This window comes from Micromesistius poutassou, assembly GCF_964030765.1.
Source record: "Micromesistius poutassou genome assembly, contig: SCAFFOLD_1078, whole genome shotgun sequence".
In the NCBI taxonomy this organism is placed as follows: Eukaryota; Metazoa; Chordata; class Actinopteri; order Gadiformes; family Gadidae; genus Micromesistius; species Micromesistius poutassou.
The window spans coordinates 1-12,769 of record NW_028178182.1 but is presented as its reverse complement, the minus strand read 5'-3'; the positions used below and the strand labels follow the sequence as shown (position 1 = coordinate 12,769).

At 45.5% G+C, this 12,769-nt stretch overlaps 2 protein-coding genes across 2 annotated transcripts; one reads left to right on the top strand and one right to left on the bottom strand.

Moving 5' to 3' along the window:
* Positions 1–3,385: 3,385 nt before the first annotated feature.
* Positions 3,386–6,400, bottom strand: rnasekb (ribonuclease, RNase K b). The gene is made up of 3 exons (XM_084490496.1): positions 6,216–6,400; positions 5,303–5,385; positions 3,386–4,391 (listed from the first exon to the last, which is right to left on the bottom strand). Exons 1-3 carry the CDS (start codon positions 6,291–6,293, stop codon positions 4,247–4,249), a joined length of 306 nt encoding a protein of 101 aa, XP_084346622.1. The 5' UTR covers positions 6,294–6,400; the 3' UTR covers positions 3,386–4,246.
* A 162-nt stretch (positions 6,401–6,562) lies between these two features.
* On the top strand, positions 6,563–11,377 carry bacc1 (BPTF associated chromatin complex component 1). The gene is made up of 6 exons (XM_084490497.1): positions 6,563–6,892; positions 7,205–7,299; positions 7,604–7,705; positions 8,209–8,438; positions 9,138–9,230; positions 10,347–11,377. The coding sequence occupies exons 1-6, from the start codon at positions 6,872–6,874 to the stop codon at positions 10,409–10,411; spliced, it is 606 nt and encodes a 201-aa protein (XP_084346623.1). The 5' UTR covers positions 6,563–6,871; the 3' UTR covers positions 10,412–11,377.
* Positions 11,378–12,769: the final 1,392 nt, after the last annotated feature.

The window sequence follows — 12,769 nt, the reverse complement described above, 5'->3', positions numbered from 1 at the left end:
GGAGCTGATTGGCTCGTAGACGTACTGAAGTATCGATCCTTCAAGAGCCAAAAGTAGAACTTTGTTTTTAGTCTAGAGCGGGTCGAGCAGCAAGCATCTGTGCTCTTAAAAAAAAAATAAAATGTCCAACTCTTTCTACAACTTGTCAATTGCCGTCTTATTACAAGATCAAGATATTAAACGGTCAAAATGATATTTTACAAATTGCTAATGATCGCGGTCTCCACAGCGACTCGTTAAAGGCAGGACGTTTTCCCACCCGGCGCCATTTGCAGGATTTCACCAGCGTTCCCATTCTGCCCAGTTGGCTTTCCAAGCGTTCCCTTCTGTACGAAATGAATGGACGTGTTTCCTGCTGCAGCGCCCAGACCACTAGCAGCTCAGCTGCTGTTAAGCTCCCTCAGTAACCTCCAGACACACACAGACAGATACACAGACACACACAGAAACGCACATACACACAGACACACACACAGACACACAGACACGCACACAGACACAGACACGCACACAGACACACACACACACAGACACACACATATACACAGACACACACACACACAGACACACACATATACACAGACACACACACACACAGACACACACACAGACACATGCACACACACACACAGACACACACACACAGACACACACAAACAGACACACACACACACACTTCTCCACCCTGTCCCAGTTCTAGCAGCACTTTACACCCGAGACTGTGAGTCGCCCTCTGTGGGGGCGGGACTCTGACTGGGACCAGTGGTTTTGACTTCCTGGGTGCGTCCAGAGACCAGACCGAACCAGACCAGACCAGACCAGACCAGACCAGACCAGACCAGACCGGACCAGACCGCGACTGTCACCACTCCCAGATGTTCCACCAGCTGGTCCCTTTTGATCGACGGCTCACCTCACCCCGCCCCCCCCCCGAGACCTGGACCATCTGTGACTGCGAGTAACGCCGACCGGGGGTCCCCGACTCTGGTCTCAAAGGGCACTCGCCCCTCGCCCCCCTCCCTCCCTCCCCCCCGCCCCCCCCCCCCTCAATGCTTGCTTACAGCACACCCCCACCACCACCACCACCACCACTTTCTTTCCATGTCCTCGTTCTCCCGGCCCACGGTCCCTAAAAAACACGCGGGTCCGTCCGAGCGGGGGGGGGGGGGGGGGGCGGGCGCCGTCTGTGCGGCTGCATGATGATGGCGGCGGCTGCGGGACGCTGCGTTAGCGTAAAGGTGTGAGGTTGGTTGTCGGGCCGCGGGCCTCTTGCTCCGCTCCGTGTGTGTCGTGTCGTTCTCAGCATGAATGTCGATAGCCGTCAGTCGTTAACATGTCTTTACGTGGTTATCTCCCCCTGAGATGTACGTTGGCGCCCCCGCGTGGCTCACACGGGCGCTGCCGTTTAGGATTGTTGTTGTTTTTTTTTCTCTTCTGCTCTCGTTGTTGGACGACAACCCCCCCCCCAAAGTCTCTCTTCTTTTTGGTTTTATTTGTTTCCCGGAGGAATTGAAGGATGTTTTGTTTTTTTTGGTCACGTCTATGCATCTCTCTATTTCCTCCCCCTCCTCTTTTTTTTTTTTTGTTCTTTTTTTTGTATATCGCTCGAAGGAAGCTAGAGTCTGCCTTGTTTCACAGTCTGTTGTAATATAACTCCCATTTCATATTGCTCACGGAAAAATTTTAAAGAGAAAAAAAGTAGAGCCCTCGGTATCCGGACACGAGACGCTTGGCGCTCTAGAAACAAAGTCACGCTTGCATTTGCTTTTAGTTTTTAGGTTTTTTTTTTTTTTCGTTCGTCTCTTCAGCCACCACAAACCACTTAGATTTTACTCAAGTCTGTAACTTTAAATTCATAATAATAATAATAAAATAAAAAAAATAAAAACCCTCTACGAAGAAACAGCGGGATAAATATGAAGCATGTTCTGTTTAGTTGACTTCTTCCAAGCGGTGCTGTGAGTGACGCATACGGGCTGTGATCGGTGTCGTCTCTTGTCATCGTCCGTCCGTCTCGTCTCGGCGCCTCTGTGCTGAGTGGACGTGTTTTGAACAAAGTGCCATGTCCACTGGCCCTTTTTCCACTCCTTTATTATTTTTTTTTATTTTATTTCTTCTTCGATGCTCGCCATTTTATGTCTGTAAACACAGGAAGTCATTTCTGCTGATGGGACGTATGCCAGAAAAAAAAAAGATATATGATTATGATTATATATTATTATTATTATTATTGCTATGATTATTATTATTATTGTTATTAACTGTTATCACCATTATTACTTCTACTGTATCATAATTGAAACCATGATTATTCTCATAATCACTGAAGAAAATCTAATGTTTTTGCCATTTCATTTATTTTTATTTTAGATTTTTATTTTCTATTTTTATTAAAGTTTAAATGAGCTAACCTAAACCGCTGTGACATTGTGTGACTACAATGATGGTGGGGGTGGAAGTGAGACTTTTGAGAATGAAAGGTTGTACAATATTACTCTACTAATAGTACAAATAATGATCAGTGGGATTAGCCTACACGATAAGGCCACTATTGATTATTATTAGTGTATGATGAAACGTCTGTTCTAGGCCTACATCTATGACCACTACGTGGAACTGAGCCTTTAAACATGCTTCGACAACACGGTGATACACAAGGTCATGTGACGAATGTCCAATGGAAAACGGAAAAATAACCAACGTGGAACCAATGCTAACAATAGTAACACGCATATAGGCTTTACAGAGGAAGTGTGGTTAATCAGATATTCCTTTGGAGAGCATTAGGTCAGTAGTCAAGGCTGAAGATATTTTAGGAATAGATGTGTCTAGGCCGAACTGCACCATGGAGCTGTAATGTTTAAGGACTTTATTTTGGTAATGGGGAGGCTATGTATCAATATATCTAATATATATATATGTCCGATACACTTCGAATCACTCATGCGTAATGATATAAAAACATATGTAGCCTATGGTATTTTATTTCATAGGTCTCTGATATGATCTATTTTATTGGCCAAGAAAAACGTTAATCAATATTCTCAACTTTTTCCCAAGAAATACTGAACGATATTATCTTGTGTAGGGCCTATGCTCAGTTTGTCCACAGAGGGGCGCAGTAAACACTTTCTGGTTGGAATATCATCTTATAAGAAACACAGGATCCCTTTGAAATCGCGTCTACCTCATGAGTTACCACGGTAGTTGATCTTCGTGCGAAATCTAAAAAGATTTATTATATATTTTAAAGATTCACAACCTTTTTTTTTTTTCTTAAATTGGGTCCAGACAGATGAATTATTCTAGTGTAATAAACGATCCCATGAACCACAGAATACACTTAAATGATTACCCGAATTCTGTAACACATCAGGCATTTATATTTACACCCACTTTATTGCAGACAAATTTCCTTACATCAAATCCCGTTTTACTATTGAAGAGAGACTCCTCCGAGGGACATTCAGGGTAAAAACAGAGCTTATCTCAAAACATCCGGAGAACTTAAGAGAATTAGAGAAGAACCGACATGCCTTGATTATCCGCACACACACACACACACACACACACACACACACAACACTGAACACAATCAAACATTTTAGTAGGTTAACTCCAGGACTAGATTAAACCGAGTGACTCGACTACGTTTCAAGTATTCCCCATCGCTCTGACAACAACGGCAACATTCACACAGCAAATGAGGCGGCTCCTTTTTTTTTTTAAAACAAAATACATAAAAGAATGCATGCTTTGAGAAAGGTCAACAAAAGTGACCCCTTCACCACGACAAGTGTAACAACAGCCCCCGACAGAGGAGGAATGATAGAGGCCCTTCTACATCACAACAAACAACAACCACCACCCCACCCAACAGGGGGCGCAAATAAATACAAGAGGGGAAAAAAAAAAAGGCAGCCAGCTTGCCTTTCGAGAAGACAAAACAAATATAACTCTACAATATATCCAAGTGTATTAATCATTGAGACCATGGATGGTTTCCCCCAAATACTTTCAACAGACACCAAACTATTTCCCATCGGTCTGTTGTCAACTAGTCGATAAAAGACGCCCCGTATCGTGGCATCACCATACGGACGGACGGACAGACATAAAATGGAATATCTTGATAGTGTGTCGTTCTGATCCTCTTCTCCTACGCTATACATCCCGCGCCGTTCCGCTGGCAGAGGCGCGGCCCCGGAGGGGGGGGGGGGGGGGGGCGGAGGAGGAGAGCGGTAACCTAGGTGACCATGTACTCCTGCCTCTTGTTGAGGCGGACCTGGCACAGCGAGACGGCGCCCACGGCGACGTAGACGGCCGCCGCGATGAAGCAGTTGATGCCCACCTGGTTGTAGAGGCCGTAGATGACCTGGGGCGGGGACTTACTGCGGACCGCCGGGAGGAGAGACAGAGGGAGAACGTTGTGGAAGAGATGGAACAATGATAGAACAATGACAATACAATCGGAAGAAAAACAACCCAAAAATTTGTATATATGAAAATTAGGATTATGATGTTTTACAAATTGCTAATGATCGCTGTCTCTACAGCGACTCGTTAAAAGGCAGGACGTTTTCCACCCCGGTCCGGTACGGACAGGACAGGCTGCCAGCGATTTGCAGGATTTCACCAGCATTCGTTGATGCATAAAACAATAAGCACAATAAGCAATAAGCAATGGCTAACATTAACTTCCCCAACACTGTGTCTACCGGTATGTACAGTATGTATTTGCGTGCAGGGGTTGCCATTACTAACGTAAATACAATTCTATTGATGATATTAAGGAGGAATATGCTACAGCCTCAGGCATTAGAGGAGATTCCAGTGTGTGCGCCAGCTTCCTGAATATTCTTTTGGAGAATTTGCATCAACTGTTGAATTGTCATGTGGTACAGGAATGAAGCTATTAGGGCCGTCTGTCTACGAACTGTCGACGGTAAACGTAGAAATAGAGCAGCGTCACATGTTGTGCGGGTAAGAGTGGTGTCCCCAACTAAGTGACGTGGTGAATAGCCGAGTGAAACTTTACCCAAGTAACAACAAGCTTAGCGGCAGGACAACTAAAGAGTGGGGGGGAGGTTAAGGCTGACTTCCATTGGTTAGTATTAATCAACACAGAACTAAGAGGCCTTTTTTTTGGTATCATAACTAAAAAGATCTTCTGGCATGACATTTGTAATCATTTCTCAACATCACCATGTGCTGCAATACTCAATAGTAATACTTCATTTCAGTACAGATGACTTCTTTTCAAATGTGTGTTACAGTGGTGTGATGACACGACGTCACTTACTCATTCCGAATGTCCTCTTCGGTAAAGGGAACATCTTCGATCAGCACAGCAGACTTGGCGCTGAAGAAGATTCCCAGCATCCCCTGACAAACGGCAGAAACGACAAACGGGTCATTAAAAACCAATCAAACATTAAACACATGCTGGCTTTACACAACACGACCTGGCCTATATGACATGACATGACGACAAACGACTGCTATACGACACGACACGACACGCGTTCATCCTGATCCACGCAGAAACGGCCCCTATTCGCTTGTGAAGGAGTGGATGGTTGCATCCACTCCTTCACAAGCGAATACTGTGTACTACAACACTGTCCCCGTTACTAAGTGTGCCTGCTCATGTCTCAAGCAGTAAGCCTGTATTGCCTGTTAGAAATGGCTCATCGTAGACTGTATTACAGTAGCGTATTGTAATTAGTAGAGGCTCATATATTAATACAGTAGCGACTGGAGAGAGGCGGAAGCTCCTCCGTCATGTCTGTGGTCACATGACCCGCAGGTCCAGCCTTCGTGTCACTGCCTGCTGCCTTTAGCCTGGCGTTAATTACAATAATAACGATATACTGCTTTATTAAACATTTCATAGGCTAGGGCTAGGGTTAGGGCTCACTCGGGTTGAGTTCGGTTAAATCAGGAGTTCCACCCAGAAGGGTGATAGCCTACTCGTCCTCCATCTTAAAAAAAAAAAAATTCACATTTCGTTCCGAGGATTATAAAACTACATTTATGCAACGTTATAGTTCTGATAACCCACAATAAAAAAGCAGGTGCGTCGCACGCCTTGCACAGTTGGACAGGGGACAGTGCGTCCCCGATTCTAACACCGACCTTTCTTTCTATTTATACTCCGACCTGCTGGAGCCACATTTCGGCTCTGCGCTACAACAACCTTATAATCTACTTACCAGCATGATGACCCCCCATATGCTGATCACTATTCCGCACGCTGCCATCTTAGGCCCGCAGAACAACAGGGACGGCATGTTGACGCTCCGCTAGTCGATCCAAAACGAGAGAGGTTGTTTTTTTTAATACAAGAAACGCCGTTTCATCGAAGGGTGACAGTCGCTCCAGGCCCCATCAGTTTTTTCTGTGGTTGTGGCGTTGAGAGAACTGCTCGGCACGACTCGGCCGAACTCGGCCACACTCGTCTCTCTCTCAAACCGGGGGGGGAACCAACCAATCACGACCTCCCGAGGAATAGACCCCGCCTATTTCCTCTGGGCCCACCAATGAGATTCAAGTGGCAAATTCGCGCAGTATTCCTTTTTTACACCTCAACAATCGCAAACATGTTGGTACTTTGCGATGTTTAGTTAATCCATACGGTGTAGTTTTAGATCAGCTTTGACTCAAACGAAACACGTTTGTTGCATCCGGCGTCTCGGTTTTGTTTTTTGGAGCGATAGTCCCTCAATGGAAGCCCGCTAGGCGCTAACGCAAACCCCGCACGGACCCACACAGTCGCAAGCTAGCCGTTAGCATTGGGCATTGTTTACGTTCTGAGCGCAAGGAGATCAAACTATAAACCAACTTCTTCTGAACCTCCAACCTCATCGAAATGACGTCTGCCTCTGCGAAAGTAAGTCCCGGCCTGTCGTCCCAGCCCCCCCCCCCCAACCTCCCCCCCAGTCGGTTCGCAAAGCAGCTTTTTTTAAAACGCAAAACACAAAAACGAAACGTCTTGCTGGAGACGAGCGTCTATTTAACGTCACTTGGCTCTGCTCTGCTGTGTGTGTGTGTGTGTGTGTGTGTGTGTGTGTGTGTGTGTGTGTGTGTGTGTGTGTGTGTGTGTGTGTGTGTGTGTGTGTGTGTGTGTGTGAATGGGGGGGGGGGCGATGGCTTTCATGTTCTTATTGTCCCGTGTCCTGGATGGATGTCTGTGTCTGGGCAGGTGGGGGAGATCTTCTCCGCAGCGGGGGCAGCCTTCACGAAGCTGGGCGAGCTGACCATGCAGCTGCACCCCGTGTCGGACTCCAGTCCTGCAGGGTGAGAGACTCGAACGAACCCATACATACATACAGCCTGCCTAGGACCGCTGGTACACTCACACACACCCCCTTCTGCTCCATCCTTCCTTTTTGCTCCCTGCAACAAAAAATAAAGCGCATCTCCGCTAGAAAAAGATGTAGGACTTTTGCGTCAATTGCCTCGACGTCAAGACTCGTGTTTGCCTGCTGCTACGTTTTCTTTCTATTTTGTATTGTTTTGGTTTGGTTGAAGTTTAGTAATCCGGCGACATCTCATGCACACATGTTTGGTTCGTTCTCTGAAGTGTTTATTTTGGTTCCAGAGCCAAGTGGACCGAGACGGAAATCGAACTGCTTCGTTTGGCGGTGAAACGCTTTGGCGACGACCTGAACAACATAAGCACAGTGATCAAAGAACGCACGGTGTAAGTCTGAACTCCTCTCATCATCGACGTGTGCGTGCGTGAGTGAATGAAGTCAGAGATATTTATACATCAATCAAAAAAATCCATATTAGTTCGTACTGCTTGGTGACAACAAACAACATTTCCATTAGCTAGCGTTGTATTTATTTATCCATCCCTAAAAGCTTATTTAGTTTATCCCATCATCGTATGTAACAATACAATGTGTATTTCACAAAACACTTTAAATATCCTTTAACAACTTCTGCATGTGTTGCAGTCACCCACATGTGCGCACACACACACACACACAAACACACACACACACACACACACACACACACACACACACACACACACACACACACACACACACACACACACACACACACACACACACAAGGCCATTTCAGCCTAAGCTGACTGGCCTGTACTGGACAATGATGTGCGTGTGTGTGTGTGTGTGCGTGTGCGTGTGACCAGTATGTTTAATCAAACGTCCACGTGTGTCCCGCCCCGGGCAGAGCCCAGATCAAGAGCACGGTGAAGCGGAAGCTGTACGAGGACAGCCGGGTCCCCATCTCCTCGGAGTCCCCCAAGAAGACCATGAAGAAAACCACGGTCGCCATGGCGCCCCCGCCGACGCAGCCCGCCCCCACCATGATTGCCGTGCAGTCCTCGCAGGTCGTCGTGGCGACCGGAATGCAGAACAACCCCTCCATGGCCCCGCCCATCAAGAAGCAGAAGACCGCAGGTGAGGTGTCTTTTTTTACTTTGTATATATATATTTTTTTTCTTCAGTTTTCCTTGCTGTGAGTGACCACAGTTTCTACTCTACGCATTAAGGTGTGGTACTTTGTATCGCTCTCTTTTAGACCGTAGGATGTGAATAGGATGTGAGGGAGGGACGTGAGAATACCCATTAGGGATGTGAATAATCATCAATCAATAATGGTCGAATAATCAGTGGGTGGTTATGAACGAATAATCGATTATTCGATGTGTGCCGACATTCACAAAGGCAGCCATGGATCATCGGCAAGAAATCACTTAACGCAAAAACTAACAACTAACTAATAGTGCTACAGAACCAACATTAGTTCTGTCTGTTAATTCTTGTTTATTTGAATGGGAAAAAATGTTAAAGGTCCAAATGTTAAAAATCGACTTTGACCCTCGGGAACGAATAATCGAATATTCTGACCCATCCCTAATACCCATGTTTACCGATGTCGGTCTGCTCTTTGGGAATCATTGAATCGACCGCTGGCGTTTCGCGTGTTACACATCGCATTGGACCATCAGACGTCATGGTCTCACCAGTGTGTCAATAACCTCCTCCCTGGTCTGAATCCTGTCTGTGTGATGGAGGTGACCGTGTCCAAGTGGCTGTTGCCTCTCCCTAATACCTTGTTCCATATTTCCTCCTCCTCCTCCTCCTCCTCGTGTGCAGACGTGACGCTCAGTGCCCTGAACGACTCGGACGTGAACAGTGACCTGGTCGAAGGCCTCGGCTCCTCCAGCAAGAAACTCAACTTCGACCAAGGTGAACCCACAGTCCTGTAGCCGTCGCTGGGGGGAACAAGGGGTTATTTTGAAGTGGCACTAATAGTAAATCACTTTGACCCCAATCCTCCCAATAGATACAGTACGTGTATAACGAGGGGATGGTGGTTAGGATGTTTGTCTTCCAGCTGACTTCTGGGTTTGAATCCCCTTATGTCTACGGTCTAACGTGCGGGGCGTCCTAGAGCTGAAGATGCCCCCTAACCCTGACCGACTCCTTATAGACCAGAATCATTACTTGTAGGGATTTCTCTGCAAGTTGCTTTGGATGAAGGGTCTGATAAATGACCAAACAGTCGTTAGTGACGATGAGATGATGTGACCCGGGAGGTGTTGGGCCTTCTATATCAAGCAGCTGTCTTGGTTCTATCTTGGTCTTGGCGGGGGGGAGCTGCACGTGTCTGTAGGGTGACTCAGGGCCACTGAGCTCCAGGGAGTCAAACTAACTCTCAGCGCGGCGTCTCTTCTACGACTCCTGGCAGCGTTTTAAACTCGGCTGCCGGACCGATCAGTGGAAGGTCCCCCACAGGAAACGATCGCAGAGCTTAAATGATTTGATGGCACCACTTTCACTTTCACTCACAGACGACGGCTTCGTTCTTTGTGCACAGATTGTTTTCAATGCACTGAGAAACGTTTGGCGAACGTTTCCCTCCCCGTGGAGCACAGATCACACACACTACGGTCATGACACACATTCTGCAAGAGCGCCACGTGGCATATCTTTTATCGTCCATATTATCCACGTGGATATTTTATTTTATTTATCATCTAGTTTATGTTGTGTGTGTGTGTGACGTGTTGACGTGTGTGACTGTGGCTTTGAGTTTCCCCTGGGGATCAATAAAGTATTCATCTCTCTCTCTCTCTCTCTCTCTCTCTCTCTCTCTCTCTCTCTCTCTCTCTCTCTCTCTCTCTCTCTCTCTCTCTCTCTCTCTCTCTCTCTCTCTCTCTCTCTCTCTCTCTCTCTCTCTCTCTCTCTCTCTCTCTCTCTCTCTCTCTCTCTCTCTCTCGTGGACGTGACCCGCTCTGTTCCCACTCAGCCTTCTAACCAGCGTTCCTCTCACCCCCCCCCTCCCCCCCTCCCTCCCTCCAGAGAGCCTCAACCTGGACTCCAGCCTCATCATGAACTCCAGCGATCTCCCCCTCCTCTCCCGCTGAGCTCTCACACAGAGTGTCCGACTTGTCGATGCTCCCCCAAGGACCCCCCCCCCCCCCCCAAAAAACCAAGCAGACTGTATGAGCGGGGGCCCCCCAGAGGCGACCCGGTTCCAGGGGCCAATCGAGAGACGCTCCTGTGGTGAGACTATCCTGGACAGAACTTTGACCCATAACCAAACGAACATTACTCGGTTGTCCATCTCAGCCAGGAGGGGTTTTTTTTTTCGTGTGGGTAGGAGGGGGTGGGTGGGGGGGGTTTCAACACCATTTTTATTGTTATTTATCTTTTAGGAAGAAGAAAAAAAAAAAAACGTACAGATAAATAGCGTATCTAATTGTAGCCTTTTGTTAGTTATGGGTAGGGATAGCGGTAACCAGCCAGCCACTCTGAAGATTTTAGTACTTTTATATAACACGATGGACGCGCCTGGTTGAAGAACACAGAATACTTTGATATAGCGAACACATTTCTTTTTCGTTTTGTAAGGTTTGTGTACAAAATTATGAACGATATGGGTTTTGTCAGTTCAGGTATGTGTCTGTTAAAATCAGATATCCGTTTTCACATACATGCCTGGATGATCTGAAATCACAACTGGTTCTGTTGAAATATTATTTAATCTGGATACACATAGCACTAGTCAATATATCATGCTTAACACAACTTGACATAGTGCTCTGGTTTCATAAAGAATTATGGTCAGATTGATATTATATCAATCTATTGATGTTATAGGGTAGGGTATAATTTGATATTTGATAGAATAAATCTACCAGACCAGTATTTTAATTTAGGCAAGAAGGTTGTTTAATAATGGTCAACAAATCAAAGGTTTCCTGAAAAGAAAAATGTGTTTGTGTAGATGATGTGGTGTGTTTGACATTGTTTAGTGGCACCAATTCCACCCTGAGGAGCTTACTGTGTACCTTTATGATAATCAAGATAATCGTTTCAATATACCAACACCTGCCATGAGTAATGTATTAACCAACTTTTCATGCTGTTTAGTAAAAACTAAAACGGTGTCTCATGTCTCATATGTACAGTATATTTACACATGTATACAGTTTGTGCAGATGTAATAGTGAGGACTACCTACCATCTACCTCCAGACATTTAGTTACATAATCCCCTTGGACTTAGAAAGGCCAGAAAAAAAATAAGAAATTCATAAGGCTTTGGTATAATACAATTTATTCAATACTTTTCATATACAATATATAATAAGGTGTATTTGCATTATTTTCACTATAAAATGTATCATTCTTTGTACATATTACAGCCAGGGGACACGGAATGAATGAAAATATATATATATTTAAAAAAATACATAATATTTTGTCATATGTAGAGAAAGAAGAAACAGCTCTATGTGCAGTTGTAGATGTGCTTTCACAATACGTCTCTCGTGATTCTGTCCTAATGACATGGATGCTGAAGTGTCTTCCTTCAACACCATATCATTCATGAGTTCAGGAATCATTGTAATCATTGGCTTCTGGGGCTGTAGGTACGTTTACGTTTCAATGTTGAAAGAACGCAAAGACGCAAACGGGGCGTGGCACTCGAACGTCACACAGTTTGCCGGATCTCAGGCACACGTGAATCTCTGAACACCATAGTGGTGTTGTCATAACACGCATACGACGCGTTCCGCCCCACTCATAAACACAGAAGTGGGATGATAGCAAACTGGCAAGCAGAGGAAATGAAAAGGCCTTCAACGAGAAACGGCAGCAACTAGTAAAACGAGCAAAAGGAAAATCAATCTGGGTGAAATGTAAACGAGTTGGACGAACACCTTAGTTGAACTTTGCTTGCGTCAAAAGTGTAATCCTCGTGACTACAGTTCATGTACGTGTTCCATGTAGGCTCTCAATCACTGTATGGAAAAACCATGACATTTTTAGTTCAAATGGTATAACATTAAAAAAAAAACAATGCGTCTCCCATGGAGAATATCTTTGGATTTCGGCATTATCGGATTTGTCTGAGACTATGGAAGAGTACGGCGGATTCAGGAACAGTATTGATTAAAAACAGGAACAGTATTGATTAAAAACAGGATGAAGAGGTTTTGTAGATGTATTGCTGACACGGGCCAAAAATAACCTGTGAGGTAAGACGCACTGTGTCTAAAGTCCTCAGAGAGACGCTGGTCTCCCCTCAGACTACCACAGGCCTCCGGACTTCACTGTCGCCTCTACCTCCTTCACCCTCAGATATTGAAACTCTGCCGAGCGCACGTATCGAACACAGACAAACAGGCCTTTCTCTTTTGGATAGAAACATATCTATGTTTGTTTAACATTCACAATAACTCCCACTGCACAGAATGAAAAGTACACGATAAGACC